Below are 19829 nucleotides of genomic sequence, written 5' to 3'. Positions count from 1 at the left end.
TCAGGAATGTATATATATATATTTTGCCTTATATAGTAAAAATACCAAATAGAACCCTGACAAATAGTTTCATGCAATATAGCACAGCAGTTTTTAATTTTCACATCAGGTTACTGTGAGAGAAATGCCTGAAGGAGGAAACCATGGAATGAATGTGTTCAATAAATAAATAAATACAGACATTCTTTTAGTGCATTCATAGTTGTATAATTATATAGCAATATCCTGAACAGCATAACATAATAAATGGAATCTGTATCTAAACATGAAGTTGTTGCAGTTAATCTTGGATGAGTCTGTGCTTTATGTACTTTATGCATTATGATTTTAAATAACTGGAAATTGGAATTTGGATTTAAAAGTTAATTGAATGTTTGTGTATCAAACATATATTTGCTAACAAAAGTGATACACAATTTTTTTCTTAAAACATTTTAACATGCAATTAATATAATTGATGATAACTGATTTATATACAAGTTTTACAAACTTGTAAACAATATTCAGTCTTCTGTCTGGTCTGAAATTGGATCTTTTATCCACAAATCACAGAGTGCTTCAATTCTGTGTTGATACACATGTACAGTTCACTTGATGGCAAAGCTAGTCAGCTGCTTCACAGGCACATGCAAGTTTTTCATCATTGATGTTATAGAATGTCTTTGTAGAAATACTAATGTCCGAAGTTAATTCTCTGAAGTTGAACAGCTTTTAACGTTTGAAATCTGAAAATGTCCCTGATCAGATGTCTGTAGTTTTCTGGTTAATAAGCTTTTGTCACAGTTGTAGTTTCCAAGACTTAAACCATACTGACTCTAGCAAACAAACAATATTCTTAAACTGTCATTTGGTACATCAATTTACAATCTTTTGGCAGAGTTCTAGAAAGTTTATTTGGCTGAACAAGGTATGCTAGTGATTTCATAAAACATATATTGTTGATTCTTACTGTCAAGAATCTTCTACAAATTTTGAGAACAGGCTGGACTTGCACAGTACAAATTTAACAATATAAGTTACATAATTTCTAAGTACATTAATAAGTCGAGTGCAACTTTAATTTTGATTATAAATATAAAAATACTTTTTTCATCTTATAGTTTACATATCTCATTTGTGTAACTTTTAGAAGCTCTTTAATGTCAAAAGTGTATTTAAAGTGAATATTTTTAATTTTCATTCTATCTAACACTGGCACAAGTCAGTGGTGTCCTCTGGGTGTAACAATAGTATCTTCAACACAGATGTACAAACTTTTGGCAAAATAATATCTACCCTTTGCAGTATCGTAAGCCTTGAGAGCCAAAACAGAATATGATTTATAATTGAAAAATGTTAACCTTTAAATTATTCATTTTAAAACATAACTAATACATAATTAACCAAGATATAAAAGTAAGACCTAAATACAATTTAACTCTAACTTGAATGTATTTAATTAAGAAGAAACTAAGTGCTATCATGGATAAAGCGACCAATAATACTCCAAGCATGTTACTGCCTGTTGGTTTATATTGTGAAATGAGCTCTTTATAATTACTATATACATCATCCCTATATACTAATCATATGTATGTTATATGTAGTTTAGAAGATGAGTGTGGTAGTTGTCAGAAGTTGACAAAATTTAGTTCTTATTTGTACTAAATTCAATCAGAGAACTTTGAAACTTGTGTGTTAGTAGTGTAAGTAAATGTACTTATCTAGACATACACCTATAAGAACAGCATCATCCCTGTTAAGACATCGTGTGAAAGTGGAGATTTTTCATAGTTCGTGAGTTAATCTCAAGTTTTAAATATTTGTTTTAAAGGTTTCTTTTGAAATAATGGAATTAAAACTTAGATAACAAAACTTTTAATTATAACATGCACTGATTTTAATTTATTTCACATGCATTTGATCATAAAGGTGTTTAATCAAATTTTGAATACAACACAGTGACATGTGCAGAAAAATGTTTAAATGGGTACCCAGCATGAAAGGGTTAATAAATAACTTTTTGTATCATTTTATTTTTAAAAATAACAGATCACTCTTCTGGTGTTCTAATAATGGCTACAAAAAGAGTAATCACTAACTGTTGCTTTGAGACATTTAAAAAGTAAATCTTTGAGAATCAAGAACTTATTTTACATTGTTACCTTTTCTGAAGTAGCAAAAATTTTCAGTCTTGTTTGTATTGTGAATAGTTCAAAATCTAATGACAATGATTTGTAAAGAGTATTTGTCCAAATATTTTTAAAAAATAATACAGGGCTTTTTCAGTTCTGTGTAAACTATAGTACAACCTTGGTATTAAGGGCACTAATACTTGTTTTATAGGAAGGGTGCAATTAATTTAAAAATGAATCTCAAAAAGCTGGATTCCATATCGACACTTAAGTTCTAAATATTAAGCTCCTTCCATGTTTTGTTTGGTGTATGCATTTAAAGCCATTTTTTTTTTTTACCTGTTGGCATCTGTTGAGTTCACTCTTTCTAGGGTAGTTTGAAGAATCTATTTTCTATACACTGACTTCACAGTTTTAATGACAGTGTGGTTTAGGGGTTAATATTTATTTGTTATAAATAGTAGAAGAAAGAGATTGAAAAGGTTTGTCCTTAATTTATTTTCCTGGCATGATTGAGCTGTAGTCTGAATTTGTTAATAGGCAGTTTTTCATAAAAACAAGAGATTTTGTTTATATTCAAGTTTTTTCTGGTGTTATGTTGTGTATGCAGAAAGTTGCAGCAGGTGATTTTATTTTAAGATCTCTTAGTTTCTGTTAATAATATCCCTGAAACTGTCTATATCTGTAAACATTTTTTATCATAAACTTTCCATGAAAAACACATTGATAGCCTACTCTGTAATTGATAGTCTTTGATAATTTATAAATTGATAAATTGCTTTGAATGTTTAAAGATGGCATATAGTGCATATTGTTTGGTGCTATGGATGTTTGAAAGATTTTAGCCTTTTTTAGCCATGGTTTTATGAAAGGAAGAGAAAAAGATAATGTTGAGCCTGCAACTACAACAAACATTTGGTGATAAAGAATGTTATTTAGTTATTTATTAAAGGAACAAAAAAAGTGAGAAAGAAATATATTCCATGAGAGAAAACGTGATGAATTTTAAACATATTTAAGTAACCTTGTATGATTTTTATCATTTTTGACAAAATCGTGTGGCCTCTTAGAATGAAATTTCTTTACAGAGATGCTGCATCTGAACTTAAGTAAACCTTCTATAATTGTGATGTTCAACATGGTCATCACTCACCACATGGCAAAATTGCTACTGTTCTGTGGCAGATTGATACTTTACTTCTACCATCTGTTTTGTTTTTTAATAAATTTATTTTACCAGTAAATAATTTAAAAAATATTGGGTATATTTCTACCTCTCTATATTTATTTTAGAAAAAAATTGTGATGTGGCAAAAATGTTAATAAATTTTTCATGATTTTGGAGATTATGAAAAGAAACTATTCTATACCATTTTAAATTTTGTTTCACTTTAAAAATTAAAGAAAAAAATTCATTATTAATACTCTGTTTTCAAGTATTTGAACTAGAGATCTTGCAAGATAATTGTTTTAAGTGCTAATTCTTAGTCATAACATCTCAAGCATGTACAGATATTTAGGTGAAAACTTAAAATTGATTTTTATTAAGTAAAATTGAGTTTCCCAATTGTTATTATAACTGACATTTTAAACAAACAGGTCTCAACCTAATAACTAAAAACCAACCACCTAAATGAGCAGTTTTGCTTTATATGGGAAACATTGGTATGTATTAAGAAAAAAAACAAACCTGTCCATGTAGCTTTTTCACACATAAGATGTATTTTTCAATGATAATGTGTATTTTCTCATTGCAATAACGAAATAGCATTGTAAAAAAAATAAAATTTAATATATCAAGCTCTGATCCATGTTGCTTGCATTGCTCTACTAGTTTCATCACAAGGTGCAAAGAAACATAAATATTAAGGAACTTAATATCAGTCTGAGTTTACTGTAGTACTGTAGGTACATCTAACAGTATATTCAAATTATTTTAAGTTTTTATCCATGTTTAATGTCAGATAGTTTCTGTACAAAAGTTTTATCAACAGAATGAGATGATAGTTTGGTTGTAGTTAGCTAGAAATTAGTGTGCTATTTAAAACTGGTAACTCACTGAAGTTAGTTACATTTTAGGTTTTATATGATTTAATAAGTGATGAGTATCTTCCACTATGTGTGTGCTCTTGTTCGGTTCCTGTTTACACATGCCCACAATTGTGTGTGTCTTGTATCTACTGTACTGTATGCACCACTAATGATCTGAGGTTACTAGTGAAGGCCACTATAAACAGTTAACTTAACAAGAGAAAGCTGAGTTTTAACATTTTAATGTTAACTTGTTCCTTTATTTCATGGGTAATTTTCTAGTTTATATTATAAACAACTTAATTTACCCTTTTTGAGATGTTATTTTTATATTTTACTGTGTGAAAGTAATTAACAAATTTATTAAAAATAATAATAATGAAGTTTTCTTTATTTAAGTACATGTAACAAAGTGTAGATTTTTTAATTATGGAACTTTTATGAAATGAGTAACATAGAGAGGTTTGGATGGTTAAGTTGATAAACTGAAGTTTTACCATGCAGGTGCCGAGTTCTCTATGGACGACAATGTTGTCTTATCTCGTCCTGAGGAAGATAGAATAACACAGGTGTCCAAAGAAAAGCACTTGCAGGACCAACTTAAAGTAAGTCTACTGAGGTTTAAATATTGGAAATTAATTTTACTGACTTTGTGAGTGAAATTATGATTGCAGTAATTGATCTGATATCACACTTATTTTGGCAAGATGATTTGCTTAAACTATTCAGTTATTTCTAACAGTTGTATAAAATTAAATTTTACGTATGTAGTATATCTCTATAATTTCTCTCTTACATAATTAGCCCACGTTTTATCTCCAGATTTTAATATTTAGTCTTTGTACTTCTGTTAAGATCATCTTTATTTGATACTTGCCATCTGTTACTTTCATTAGCAAAAGTGTCTAAATTCAACAACATTGGAATGCTGGACATTTCCAAAGTTTCTCATAAGAATAGTTATTAAACTGAGAAAAAATAGAAGAAGGATTAGAACCAATAATTGTTGAAACAGAGTTTGCACAACCATGGCTTTTTGGTAACAGTTTTCAGTACTGTAAGGCCAAGAAATTTTTTAATAGGGAATTGTGGAAAGGCCCTGTAATGTCAACCCAGTATTTTTTTGTTTTCACTGATGACAAGCCATATCATTGTGTTTGTCAGTTTAATAAAAAATGATTTATAAGAAATGCAACTTAAAACTGAGAAATATGCCAAATTGGAAACACTGACCAGTAACAGGCTTTGAACACTGCATCTCCATCTGCTAATGAACAATGTCATCTGACTATTATTGGAATGATATTGCTAGCATAAGATGAGCTCAAGACTTGTTTAAAAGAAAAAATAAAATAATAAATGTGTTGATAAGATGGAGATCATGGATGTTTTAGAATTTTCCTAATTTCTTCATCAGAAACTTCAAAAATAATAACACTTTTCTCAGCCTTAGTTCTTCATTGGTTATTGCCCAAAAATATTAGAGGGAAATGCAGATTCAAATGACAAAGATATAATAGAATAAACTTGATTATGTTGTGATTTATTTAAGTAGTATCGCTGAATGTTTGGGGAGATTCTTCTATTTTCAGATGATAGTCAGAATTATAAATAGATTGATTTGTATGTCTGTGTATGCTCAAGTTAATTTATTATTATACCTAAAATTAATAAAATTTGTTAATTATTTTACTTGTAACCTTTATACGCTGTCATGGTTTGAATGTGACAGCACCCCTGACAACAGTTAAATCATTCAGAAATATTGTCTTATTGTTTAAATATGGATGTGAATTTATTATACAAAAATGTGAACAACCCATTGAAACAAAGGTTTCCAGTTCTTTGAAATGTTTTCTGTTGTGTGAAACTAACTAAACTGAAAAAAAATTTGAAAATAATGGAATGCAGTTATGTGGGAAATACATTAATGCATGTATTTGTTCTCATGAACAGTATGAGAGTAAAGCATTGCTTTGTTAGCATGTTGGTGCATGGTTCTGCATGTTCAGCAGCCAGTTAGGTACATGGTGACTTCTATTGGCAAGTTGAAATATGTGCAATAAGTATCATTTAGTTAGTTATACAGTAAAGGAGTTTTTAGCTTCAATCAAAGCACAGTATTTGGCAGAAATATACAAGACTTAATCACTTATTGTTGAACCAAAGTTAAAAAAAATTGAAATATGCTTGGATTTTAACTGACAAAGAATTCGTTACTGTCTTGTTAAGTAATACGTGGTTAATTAAAATTTATTATAATGGATTTTGTTTTCTTTTTGCTTGAAAAATTATTTTTCTGATACAGTATATGCTATACTATTATGGCTAGAATGTTCTTCAGAGCTGTTATTCCATTTATTTGCAAAGTACAATACAAATTTAGATATTTAACTGAATGTGAATGGGTCTGGTTCATTGGACTGATCTGTCATTGGATAAGGAGTGTTAATAATAATTCTGAATTTACTGCATGTACTTTAATGTGGCAAATTTTTTTAGTAAAATGTACATGTCTGTCCCCCAGTATTTTTACTTGATTTGTCTTTAATCTGATGTCAAACTGATTGTGACAAGTCATAGTGTTTGTGTAACAAAGAAACTTTTGTTCATTGTACTGTTTGAATATTTCTTTTGAACAACCTCTAGACTCTCCAAAATGGTCATCTGCAGTCTTTTTTCAGGATTTTTCTATATCTTTTATGTGCTCTCCTCTACCATGAACTGTTGACAAATTTCAATGTTGAAAACACTGTGAAAACGTTTTTGAATGCATACTTTGACTCCTGACCTGTGCCAATTGGATTAATTTGGTAGAGTTTGCATTCTGTTAGAACCAGCAGATTAGGTCTTGAAAAATGGGTTAGGTTCTAGAAAGTCTTGGAATCTTTTACCATTGTCTTGTGTAAATCATGTTGAATAATTAGGCCTAATCTTATCTTAATGTGAATTATCACTGTTTAATGTTAAATTATGGATTACAATTTTAGGCATCATCTCATGCTTTACCTTCTAAAATTGCTTGGTTATTCAGAAGTACAACTTAAACTTTTTAGATTCTTTTTTAATATATATTGTAAAATGTTAGCTATTAGTAGACTTACTCTTTGCTAAACATTTGAATAGGAATTAAACAGAGAATTAGCTGAATCCAAGGATGAAACAAAACTGACCAGAAATGATCTGCTGCACCAAGAGAATGTTCGACAGGGTAGGGATAAGTACAAAACACTACGTGAAATTCGCAAAGGGAACACCAAACGAAGAGTGGACCAGTTTGAGAATTTGTGAATCATGCAGAATAGTTGCAAATTGGTCTTAACCTTTCTTCAAGAAAACTGGACTTAGTGCCTCATTCTTTCTTCCTGTCCATTATCCGAAACTTCTTTTGTACTAGTGTTGTTTAATTCAAGGGGAGGCAATTTCTTATATAGAATTGTTGCTATGTATCAATACAGTCTATTAAAGGAAGAATTGTATTTGTAAGTTGCTTACAACTTACTGTTTATTGAAAACTGTAGTTATTCTTGCTCTTTGTAATACCAGGAACTTGTTTTACTAATTGGATTTTCTACACACACACACACACACACACACACACACACACACACACACACACACACACACACACACACACACACACACACACACATGTGATAAGTATAAGTTTATTAAGCATGCATAAATATCAGACAGGATACCACCACAAGATATGTTAGATCTGTTCTAATTTAAACAAATTGATCAAAGCTAGTTGTATCATGTCTTTGATGTGCAGTTTTTGTTATTTTCTTTTTTCAGCTGTGTAAGTTGTTTTTGGAAAAGAAAGAAACAAAAAAACAAAAGTATACTTGGTACAGTGAACTATAAAATGTGTCTGTGAGCATTGTCTTGTTGAATAAAAAAGTAGCTGTAGAGATCATTTATTTTCTTTCACAAACATAATAGACAACTAAGAAGGACAGTAAGTTATAGTAACAATTTTATATCTAACATTGACTAATAACTTAAGCATCTTTTTTAATGTAATTTAATAGCAGTTTTGTTGGGGATGTAATGGTCATTGTGGTAGTGCCTTAATGTGCTTATGAACCTAATCCAGCTGTCTTTAAAATGTATGAATGCTTTCTAAGACCAACGTTTTTCTTGGTAAAACTTGATTCACAAAATATTCCTTAAATTTCTCTCAAACAGGTATAAGATGACAAGAGTATTCATATTTCTTTGTTGACAGAGTATTCATATTTCTTTGTAACTACTTTCCATTACACTGATTTGTTCTAAACCTACTTATATTTTAGTTGGGCTTTACTGGTGCCATTTTTGTCTTATGTTTTGGCTTTGGAAAAGTTATGTATCAGTTAGTGTAGGGTTTGTTTTTTTTGTCTTGTTCTGAGAGTGGTACTAGCCATACAGAGGTAAGTCAGGCAAATTACAAAGGGATGTGATGTATAGAAAACACAGTTTTGATTTTTTAAACTTTTGTAATGTAAAAGGTCACTTAAATTACTGGTCAGAAGATTTTTTTTGTTTAGGATAAAATAGTTGCAAGGTCGTACGTGATTGGTTATTGTTGAACGAAGAAATATGCAGAGCATTGTAAAGTTTTCCGAGCCAAAATAATAAAAAAAGAGAAGCTTATCCACTTTGTATTTTTTATGTATTTTGAAAGTTAAGATGGTGTATTTTTACTTAAACATAAAAATGTAATTGCAGTTACACTTAAATCATTAAAATCCAAAAGTATGCATTCCTATGTTATTAAATACAATTTCAGTGATCTGTTTTCTTCTGTCTGTGTGAATTCCTGTTACTATTTTTATGGTATCATGTAAGAAATTTGCACATAGGTTTTGTAATAGATGAAACTATTTCCTATGGCTGAAAACATTTTATGAATTTTTTTTTCCAAAAGCACATCTGAAACTATTAAACTGGAAAACTTGCTGAGAGATACAGAAGATGAATTGCTTGAAAGGGATTCATAAGAACTGTGTTTTATTCTCAAAATTACTGATGTTTGAATCATGTAGGGATTCAAATACATTTTCATAAATTTGTGCATTTAAATTGTGGGCTCCCAACTGTTGATGACAGGAGCCATAATAACATATGGGATACACAAAATGAACATGGACAATTAGGTTTAATAGTTATTAATTGTATACTTTATATATTTTGCATAAAAAATTATTTCATTTATTTGGTATCATATGATTTGTTATTAAATTACACTGTGTATTGCAATGTAGATATTTCTGGTAGTAAAAGAAATATGGATAACTGGGAATTTGAGGGTTAACACTTAACTGTTTTCCTTGCTATGTTTGTTGCTTTTCCTAATCATTTTTATGTCGGTTTTTTTTTTCGAATTGCATGTGTTAATACTTTGATATTTGTGTAACTTGCTTTCCATAATTCATCGTCAGTTTTTTAGAATGTGAACTTGCTCTTATTAGTAAATCTGTTTCAAATGGTGGATAACTTGTGTAACTTATTGGTAACATCCCCTTCCTAGATATAGTTCCCTATATGCCAGCTTGCAATAGTAACATTTCTATTTTTCACTGTTCAACCTCTTTCGATTTAATGACCGTATATTACCAATAAAATGTATAACACTAGATAGTAAAATTATTTACAGACCCATTAGATACTTAATTTTGATAAAACCACATTTTTTTTTGGAAGTTTAGGGCATTCTAATTAAGCACTGATTATTAGGTTATTAATTTTTTGGAATAATAATATCTTTGTGACACCACAATTAAACGAAACTGCGACATCGTCCTTTCTCACGTTCCTAGTTTTCATAAAATAACGAATTTTTCATACTTTATTATGATGTAGGGTTACCTTTTTATAACCTTATGATGTAGGGTGATGCTTCCTTTTTTTAATGCTGTTTTTGTTAGTTAGTCGTGTGATGTTTCAAGTTTTTTATTGCAACTAAGACCAAGTAAAGACAATACATGTTTAACATCTTCGCTCGCTTTGTTTTGCAACTGTCTTACCGCCTTTTTTTTTTTTCCAACTTTTGAATTATCGTTTTTCGATCATATACAGGAACAAAGATTTCTGAATAAAAGAGATGAATACAGTTGATTCATTTTGCCCTTTTTCTTTGCCATCAATTCTGTATTGCTTAGATGAAAATATGAAACAAAGAAAACTTCTATTTGATATGGACCATTTGAAAAAAGGTGTAAAACTCCGGATAATGAACACAAGTTTTTTTTTTTTCCAACTAGGCTCAAGTTACGCGTTTTTTTAAATCGTTATTTTTGGTTATATGTTTCGAAACGTTAGGGGTCATTTTGTAATATTTTAAGATAAAGATTGCTTTTATTTATAAACTAGAGTAGTTAATGAATAATGTATGTATTTAAGTAATAGATTGGTAATATAAATTAACTCGAAACTCGTTTGATGAAAATTGGAAACCTGAAGTAGTAATTGACTTTGGAAATGAATTCTCAATGACCTGTACATGTATAAAGGGAGATAGAAATCTGGATTTATGTTATGTGGAAAAGATTTGTTGATTATTGGTTCAATTAATATTGAAATTGATTACAAATACCACTGTCAAGAGTGATTTGTCATTCTATCATAGGCCCGTCACGGCCAGGTGGGTTAAGGCGTTCCGATCGTAATCAGAGGGTCGCGGGTTCGAATCCACGTCGAACCAAACATGCTCATCCTTTTAGCAGTGGGGGCATTATAATATAACGGTCAATCCTATTATTTGTTGGTAAGAGTTGGCGGTGGGTGGTGATGACTAGCTGCCTTCCCTCTAGTCTTACACTGCTAAATTAGGGATGGCTCGCGCAGATAGCCTTCGTGTAACTTTGCTTGAAATTCTGAAACAAAGAAACATTCTCTCATCTCCAGAATAATTTCTCTTTGAAGATGGATAAGTAAAGATACAAGTTAAGAGATTTTCAGTGTTTGGCCCCGAAATGAGTTTGTAAAGAAAATTAAATAGTGAAAGATAGGTTGAGTATAGGCGTAAGGTTAGATTGACGATCAAATCTTATTACAATAGTTGATGTCCTCAAGGTAGCATTAAGATCTACGGACTTGCAACGCTCTAAAATCCACGGTTTGGCTTATTGTGGTGGGCATAACGGGTAACCTAATCTGGCTTTTCTCTAAAACAGACAAAAGTTGGAGGTGGGTGTGTCGCCTAGCTGCCTTTCCTTCAGCTTATCACTTCAAAATTCGGAATGCAAAGCGCATATAGTTCTTGTATAGCTTGTGTGAAGTCCAACGAAACAAAAGCTTACTTTAAATGTGTAGAACATAAGCTACCTTCTCAAGTAAAAAACTAACAATCAACCCATAATTAATCTTGTTAATTAAGTATAATTTTATTCTGTTTTTATTTATGTAATCAGAGTGCATTATTTCATCAGTTGTTAACGATATTTTTGGCCATAAATCTAATATGCCACAAGGTTCGGTCAGCTTAGATTTAAGTTAATCCCAAATTAGTAAACTAAGATGACAGTATAAAACAGTTTGTATTATAAAGGTGTCGGTGTAACGTTCTTTTGTTAAAAAAATAATTAAACGTTTGCTTCACATGATAAGTGGAAATTATCTCTTCCTTTAACGTTTCCATATGCGCGAACACTTGTACATTGTTGAAGGCTTATGTTATAAATGGCGTTTAAACCTCGAACAAACTAAGGCTTTAAACAAAAAAAAAGAAAGAAAAGCACAAAATCGTGATGACTAACACACTGACTTACTCTACACTTATGTAACTATCCTGTATATGCAATCTACAGGGTGTTCGGAAAGTCACTGTGCACTTATATATTTATTAACAGACATGTTTCAATATAGAATACAGGAGGTAAATATGAACGACAATTATAAACAATGTTGAAAGTGACCCACATTGGCATCAATACAGGCTTGGATCCTTCTTATTTTGTTTCTAAACACCGCTATCAGTTGTTGGCTTGAAATAAACTGAATGAATGCTGTTATCGCTGATTTCAAGTCATCCAGCATGCGCGGACGATCTCAATACACTGCAGATTTTGCTGCTTCCCATAGATAAAAGTCTGGTGGATTAAGATCTGGTGAGCGTGGGGGCCCCACGTCTTTGGAAATAATGCGGTCTCCAAAACATTCCTTTAATAACCGCATAGATCTGAGAGATGTGTGGGCAGTAACACCATTCTGTTGAAACCATGAGTAATTTATTTCATCACTTGTCATCTGACCGATGAAGATGTGAAGAATCTCCGACGTCTGGACCCACATATTAACCTTGAAATCATGTAGGGGTGTTTCTGCAAACTGTGAGGATTATCGGATGACCACAATCTTGAATTTTGTGAATTAACGTGACCCGAGAGATGGAACCAAGCTTCGTCGGTGAAAAGGTCACATCCAACACATGAGCTGTATTTTCTTCGATAAATCGGTTAAACCATCTGCAATAGCGTATTCGTTTTTTATTATTAGTTGCTTTCAGTTTTTGTACCGCCATTATTTTGTATGAGAAGAGCTTTACTTTCTTTCTGACGGCCTTATAAGCAGTTCCAAGACCAATATCATGCTGCTGAGCTAACTTTCGTAATGATTTTGATGGACTCTGCATCACACTGTCAGAAATATCCAACAGTTTCTCCTCCGATAACTTTGCTGGCCTTCCACAGCGTTTGGCGTCATCTACTGATCCTGTTTCCTGAAACTTATCAACAAGGTTACGAACTGCATTGCGATGTGGAACAGGTGTATCTGGGAATTTTTCAGGAAATCGCTGTCGCACCACCTTCTCAGAATACGTGTTCGACGAGCCATACACGTTCTTCAGTTGTTAAAACCATATTGGGATCAAAATCTGAAATATAATAAAATATGATTACAAAACTGCACAGTGACTTTCTGAACACTCTGTACTTTTGAATATGTTAAATACTGTTATATCGTTAAAACTTTCTAATTGTGCTAGACCTGTTTTAAACCTTCTGATCTGAGTGTTATTATAAAAACCGCAGCTTCCTCTAGCTAACATTTTAATATTAAAAATACAACTAATTACAGTGTAATAAAAATACATATAAATTTAGATATACTAAGTTCTAACGAGAAATGTTAAAGTAAATTTATAGAAGTAACAGAGTTATACCCCACTTGCGGAAAACGCGAATACTAATTGCTAGCTTCGAGTATTGTCGTAGGTTTAATGTTCGTAAAATTTACCCAGATGATGGAAAACAAACCGCATTGAAGCAGAATATTAATTAAAAGTAATAAAACTATATGAAGAAAGAGAAAAATATATGTATTCTTATAAAGAAAAAGGTAACCGGATTAATATCTACTAGTAAGGATTTTTTTTTCTTTTGTACTGTAGGGTAAATCTTAATTGTTACGACGTATAAATTACACAAAATAGTTCTGATAAACAAAAAATGGTAATAATACATCGGATTCAATTTTATTTAAATATTTAAAGGCATTTACTATCCATAACGTTATTTTAAACATCGTTTTCAAAATCATATTGTTTAGAAGATTAAGAATGTTTTGATGTTTTAAATACACCAGTAGCAAACCGAGAAGTTTGAAATGGATAACATATTTACTAACAGATAAAAATGGAAGTTGTGATAAAATTGCTTTTAATTTATTAAAGTTATACACGAAGTGTGTTTGTATTCAAATAAGTTTAGTCTTCTTTTGAATGAGTTTAAAATGTCGTTGGGATTTTTTTTTAAATTTGTGGTTCAATGAATAATTTTATTTAAATTTTGTAGCTAAAAGTTTGTTTTGAATTTTGCGCAAAACTACACAAGGGCTATCTGCCCTAGCCGTCCGTAATTTAGCAGTATAACACTAGAGGGAAGACAGCTAATCATCACCACTCACCGCCAACTCTTGGACAACTCATTTACTAACGAATAATGGGATTGACCGTAACATATAACACTCACGGTTAAAAGGGTGAATATTTTTGGTGTGACGGGGGATTCGAACTTACGACCCGCAGCTGACGAGTCGAGTGTCTTCGCCACCTGGGCATGCCGGGCCAACATAAACTAACAACATTATTTTATATAATGCCAAGAAATTATTTTTGAGCACTAAAATGCCTTATTTAATATTTCCCAAATTGGAAAATGTATTTCTATAAATATGCTTTTTGTTTTTTTACTGTTAACACGTTTGATTGATCCTTCAGTGTCTTAATTGATATGTGACACTTATGTTTTGGTTTGCTGCAGCTCAGTTACGAATTAGTTTGTACTTAGATACTGCTGTACTTTTTAGTGAAAAATTTATTTACTTTTGAACCACTGAAATAATTAACTTTTTAACTTGGTTTTAAATAAATTTGAGATTTATTTGAGATTTGGAAGTGGTGTATTTCATTGTAGTTCGTAGGGGTGCATGGTGGGTGAGGTCAGTGGGCACTGAAATGTAGCTACTTTGTTATGGATACCCCCTCTTTCTAACAAAATAAATAAAAATGAAAAATTGAAAAACGGCCACGTATAGACGACTCTGTTGTACAGTCATTATTACAGCCAGATTTTATACCTCATACAGTCATCATTACAGCCAGATTCTACATCTCAATTCTTTAATTGAGAAATCCGTGGAGCAGATGTCTCAATTTTTCATTCAGAAGGGATTAGAGGGACTTGCTGGCTCCCAAAAATCAGTAAAGAAGTTACGTTGTGGAGACATTTTGGTGGAAACATCTTCACCACAGCGTACCAAACTCCTCTTGAAATCAAAAATCAAAATCCATTTGAAGGATATACTCATTGAGGTTACTTCCCATGCGACTATGAATTCTTCCAGAGGAGTTATAGTTGAGAGGGATTTAAAGAATATTCCCAAGTCAGAAATCCTCGCTGGTTTCTCCAGCTAAGACCCAGAATCTTTACCCATAAAGACAGAATTATGGACCCTACTAACGTTTACATCACCTTGTCCTCCTGTCACAGTCACAGTAGGTTATCTGAACTGCAAGGTACGGCCTTACATTCCTAACCCTCTCAGATGTTTCCAGTGTCAACGGTCTGGCCGCTTAAAACATCATGTCGTGGATCTTTGGCATGTGCTCGTCGTGGTGGTAAAGGCCACGACGCTTACATGTGCAACCTGGAACCACACTGTATTAACTGTAGTGGCCCACACACCTCTTACTCTACTTCTTGCCCTAAATGGGTAGAAGAGAACGAGGTGCAACACTTAAAGACTGTTAATAATATCACTTACTCAGAAACTCGGACAGTATTGTCCCAAACTCTGTCTCGGACATATGCTGCTGTACTCTATTCCACTATCACAATGGGAGTACAGACAGATCTTTCCGTGTCTTCAACAGAGTCGTTTGCAAAACATCTTAAGAATCTCATGCCCTTTATAATTAAAAAAAATTAACGCATCTATGTCTACTTCCATCTCTGTCCCTACTGCTCCTTCCAGTGAATGCCCAGTTTCACTTTCTTCAGGTTCAAATGTTTACTCAGGTCCATCCTCTTCTGCAGCCCCCAAAACTAAATCAACCATTCGTTCACGCCCTCAGTCATTGGAATATTTGTCAACAAACAGAGACCTTCCTACCCGATCCAGGGCAGGATTCATGGAGGTTGATAGATGTTCGTCCAATAAAGAAAAACACGTGATCACAAACAGAAGATCTTCCCGCCACATTCCTTCACATAAATAACAATTGCCACTCTGATCCAGTGGAACTGTTGAGGTTTTCGATCACATTTAGATGACATTAAGGATTTGATTGATTCTCACCATCCAGTGTGCCTGTCCTTACAGGAAACGTTTCTGAAATATGCTGATACAGTCACACTTCGGAAGTTTTCTTTGTATAGAAACGATAAGTCATGTGATGGACGAGTGCATGGTGGGGTGGCATTGCTGGTTGATCAGCATGTGTCCATCCTGTCCTTGTCACTTGATACACCCTTGGAGGCTGTAACCATTCGTGTTTCCTTGGGTTGTATTATCACTATTTGTTCTCTCTACCTGTCTCCTGAAGAGATCTATAATCAGTCAGACCTTGATGTCCTCATTGAGCAGTTACCATCCCCATTTTTACTAATGGGGGATTTTAATGGACATAATCCCCTTGAGGTGGTGCTAGTATTGATGGGAGGGGTTGTACTATAGAGCATATGCTCTTGGATCACAACCTGTCTATCTTTAATACTGGTTCTTATATTTATTTTCACGCACATATTCAGTGTTTTACTGCTATAGATCTTTCTATTTGCTCCTCTTCACTTTTCACTTACTTTTCTTGGAGAATCAACAGTGATCCACGGGGAAGTGATCATTTTCCTATCATTTTGAGAGAGACTGGCCGTGGTCAATGCCATCCGACCCGCGTGCCTTGATGGAAGTTGGACCAGGCTAGCTGGCCTTCTTTCACAACTCTCTCAGAGCTAGATCCTGCCATCATGTCACTGACTGTTTTCCTAAAACCTCGATACGTTTCCCACAGTATCCTCGTCCATGGTGGAATCCTGTCTGCCATATGACAAGAAAAGCTCAAAAACAGGCTTGGGATACCTTTCATAGATATCCCACACTTTCGTATTGCATCACTTTCCAGCAGGCCCGTACACATGCTCGGTGGGTAAGACGTCAAAGCCAGAAGGAATCTTGGATTGAATACACCTTTAGCATTCCTTCTACCACCAGTTCCGAAGTCGTATGGGACAAAAGTCGAAAAATTAGTGGCCAGTATCCTTCTGCTCCCTTTCTACTTTGTTCTCTGATGGCCAGGTAGTTGCTGATACCAAGAGCATCACCAATACTCTCGACAAAAGCTTTTCTCTTGCTTCTAGCACTTCTGCTTCATCCCCCATCTTCCTAGCCATCAAAACACGGGCAGAACGATCGCCTCTTTCCTTTCAGGCTGATTGTATATATGGGTATAATCACTCCTTACACTGGTGGAGCTTAAACTTGATCTTCATTGGTCTTGCAGTACATCAGTTGGACCTGATTATATTCATTACGAGATAGTGCGCCATCTATCTCCTTCTTCTCTTGCTATTCTTCTGATTGTTTTTAACCGGATCTTGCAGGCGAATGTTTTTCCCGATGCTTGGTGCCATACTATTGTACTCCCTTTTCCTAAACATGGGAAGGATCTCAAGATTCCTCTGAACTACCATTCAGCTGCTTTAGCAAGCTGTCTCTGTAAGACCTTAGAGAGGATGGTTAATACCCGTCAGGTTTGGTTCCTCAAATCAACCAACCTTCTCTCACTTACTCAGTGTGGGTTCCAAAGACAGTGCTCCATTATGGACCATCTGATTCAACTTGAAACATCAATCAGGGAAACATTTTTCAAACAACAACATATTGTTGTTGTTTTTTTTTACCTTGAGAAAGCTTATGATACAATGTGGAGGTATGGTATCTTATGAGACCTACACTCGTATAAGTTGTGTAGCAATTTGCTGATTTTTATTAAACATTTTTAATGAATTGGCGATTCCAGGTCCGTGTGGATTCGACACTTTCCCATTTTTTCTCGCAGGAACTTGGAGTCCCTTAGGACTGTGTCTTGAGTGTCACACTTTTCATTATAAAGATTAATGGCATCAGTGGACAATTACCCCTTATAGTTGCAAACGGTCTCTTTGTCGACGACTTCCACATCTCGTGTCTGTCGTCAAATATGACATATATTGAGCAGCAGCTACAGACTGCCCCTAATCATTTGCTGATGTGGACCAGAGCAAACGGTTTCAACCTTTCTCCCTTCAAAACTGTTTGCATGTACTTTTGCCATCAATGGGATATTCACCCTGATTCTGAACTCCATACTGGAGAAGCTGTGTTTCCCATGCTTTCTGAGGCAAAGTTCTTGGGGATTATATTTGACTGTAAGCTGACCTTTATTCCACACATCAAGCAGCTACGTGTCAAGTGTACAAGGGCAATGAACATCCTGTTTTTTCTTCCAAATCTTGGGGGGTGGATCAATTTTTTCCATGCTAAAAATCTAACATGCCCTCATTCGATCAAAACTAGACTATGGGTCTTTGGTATAAGGCTCTGCCAGGACTTCAGCCTTGAAAATGTTGGATCCTGTTCATCATCAGAGGCTTCGGCTCTGTGCAGGGGCCTTCCACACTTCTCCAGTCCAGAGTTTGTACACAGAGTTCCATGAGCCCCCTCTACACCTTCGTCATTTGCAACTGTCTTTAATGTATGCTTCAAAACTTCGATCTTTACCACAGCATCCCGCATGGGCTTGTGTTTTTCTTCCTCAGTGGGCTACACTTTTTCATAATAGACGGCCTGCCATTGTTCCTTTTAGTCTTCGTCTCCAGGTGCAGATGAATAAATTGGATCTATCTTTGGATGATATAGCAGTATCCACAGATCAGCTCATACCACCATGGCTAATTACTATTCCCAAATACGACCTTTCTTTCAGTCATCTGAAGAAGACATACTCCTGATTGGAAGTATTGCCTTCAGTTTACCGAATATCTTTCGGACTGTCCTTCCATTCCCACTGATACAGATAGTTTGAAATCAGATAGCTCTGTGGGGTCTGCCATTGTTTGCCATGACTCGGTTGTTGCACACAGAATCCTCTCCACAGTTTCTGTGTCCACTGTCGATTTGTACGCCATTTCTCTTGCCTTGGATCACATATAAGCTATACAGTACACGAAATGTACTATTTATACCGATTTGCTTTGCTCTTTGTTAGCCCTGGAATCCCTTCACGTCACTTCTCACCCTATGCTTGCTGATATTCAAAATTGACTGGCCAATTTTTCTTTAACATCTACTTCTATCCAGTTCTTCTGGATACCAGACCTTGTTGGTATTCGCGGGAACGAGTTCGCCGACACCGCAGCTAAGTCTGTCTCCTTTGACACTATCACTACTGTGTCTGTTCCATACATGGACTATGGTCCTGTATTCAAGGCTCGGCTTCGTGCCAGTTGGCAGTCGACTTGGAGTGAGTAACATGAAAACAAGCTTTTCCAAATAAAAACCATTTTATTGGAGTTTGGTCTTCTTGTTTCCATAAGAATCAGAAAGAGAAAGTTGTTCTAACGAGCCTACGCACTGGTCACAGTTTTTTAACTCATCGTTTTCTTTTATCTGGGACTGATACACCAATGTGTCGTCTGTGTGACACTCAGGTCACAATAAGCCACATTTTACTGTCTTGCCATCGTTACGACTCTCAACAACGGCACCATTTTAAACATGTTTTTCCCCAAGGTTTACCCTTAACGTTGAACAGTGACACTGACCATCTTAGAAATGTTTTAAGTTTCTTAAAGGTCATTGACCTTTTAAACACTATTTAAGTTTTTAATTCATAAATTAGACCTTTTTTTTATTATTCCTTTTTGAAGTACAACTAGTTCGGTATGAAATTAGAAAATGAGTGTAACATCAAATAACTCGAAACCAGGACTGGAAAGGCCAACTTCAGGTGACTAACACTGGTGTTTATACTTACATGTTAGTCATCCTGGCGAGTTATGACCATTCAACTTATGCTACAGTGCCCTTTAAAACTAGTCTTACTGTAATTTCTTTCTTACAGCTGTACACTAGATATAAAAATTAGATATCATGCTGTTTAAACTTTTAATTCAAAAATTCAACTTTGTCTTTTTTACCTTGATTACTCTTTGCGAA

At 33.8% G+C, this 19829-nt stretch overlaps 1 protein-coding gene and 1 long non-coding RNA gene across 2 annotated transcripts in view; one reads left to right on the top strand and one right to left on the bottom strand.

The window, feature by feature from the left end:
* The window catches only part of LOC143250702 (moesin/ezrin/radixin homolog 1-like), a 57952-nt gene extending 49036 nt beyond the window's left edge, over window positions 1-8916 (top strand). Inside the window, exons 14-15 of the mRNA XM_076501607.1 lie at window positions 4650-4750; window positions 7272-8916. Of these exons, the coding sequence (XP_076357722.1) occupies window positions 4650-4750; window positions 7272-7436 (266 nt within the window). The 3' untranslated portion in view covers window positions 7437-8916. The remainder of the gene's footprint in view (window positions 1-4649; window positions 4751-7271) is intronic.
* Window positions 7272-10244, bottom strand: LOC143250704 (uncharacterized). The gene is made up of 2 exons (XR_013028312.1): window positions 7759-10244; window positions 7272-7716 (listed from the first exon to the last, which is right to left on the bottom strand). It is a non-coding gene; the product is annotated as an uncharacterized LOC143250704 (long non-coding RNA).
* Between the last annotated feature and the right edge of the window lie 9585 nt (window positions 10245-19829).

This window comes from Tachypleus tridentatus, chromosome 5 (genome assembly GCF_004210375.1).
Source record: "Tachypleus tridentatus isolate NWPU-2018 chromosome 5, ASM421037v1, whole genome shotgun sequence".
Classification (NCBI taxonomy): domain Eukaryota; kingdom Metazoa; phylum Arthropoda; class Merostomata; order Xiphosura; family Limulidae; genus Tachypleus; species Tachypleus tridentatus.
This window is presented reverse-complemented; position numbering and strand designations above follow the sequence as displayed.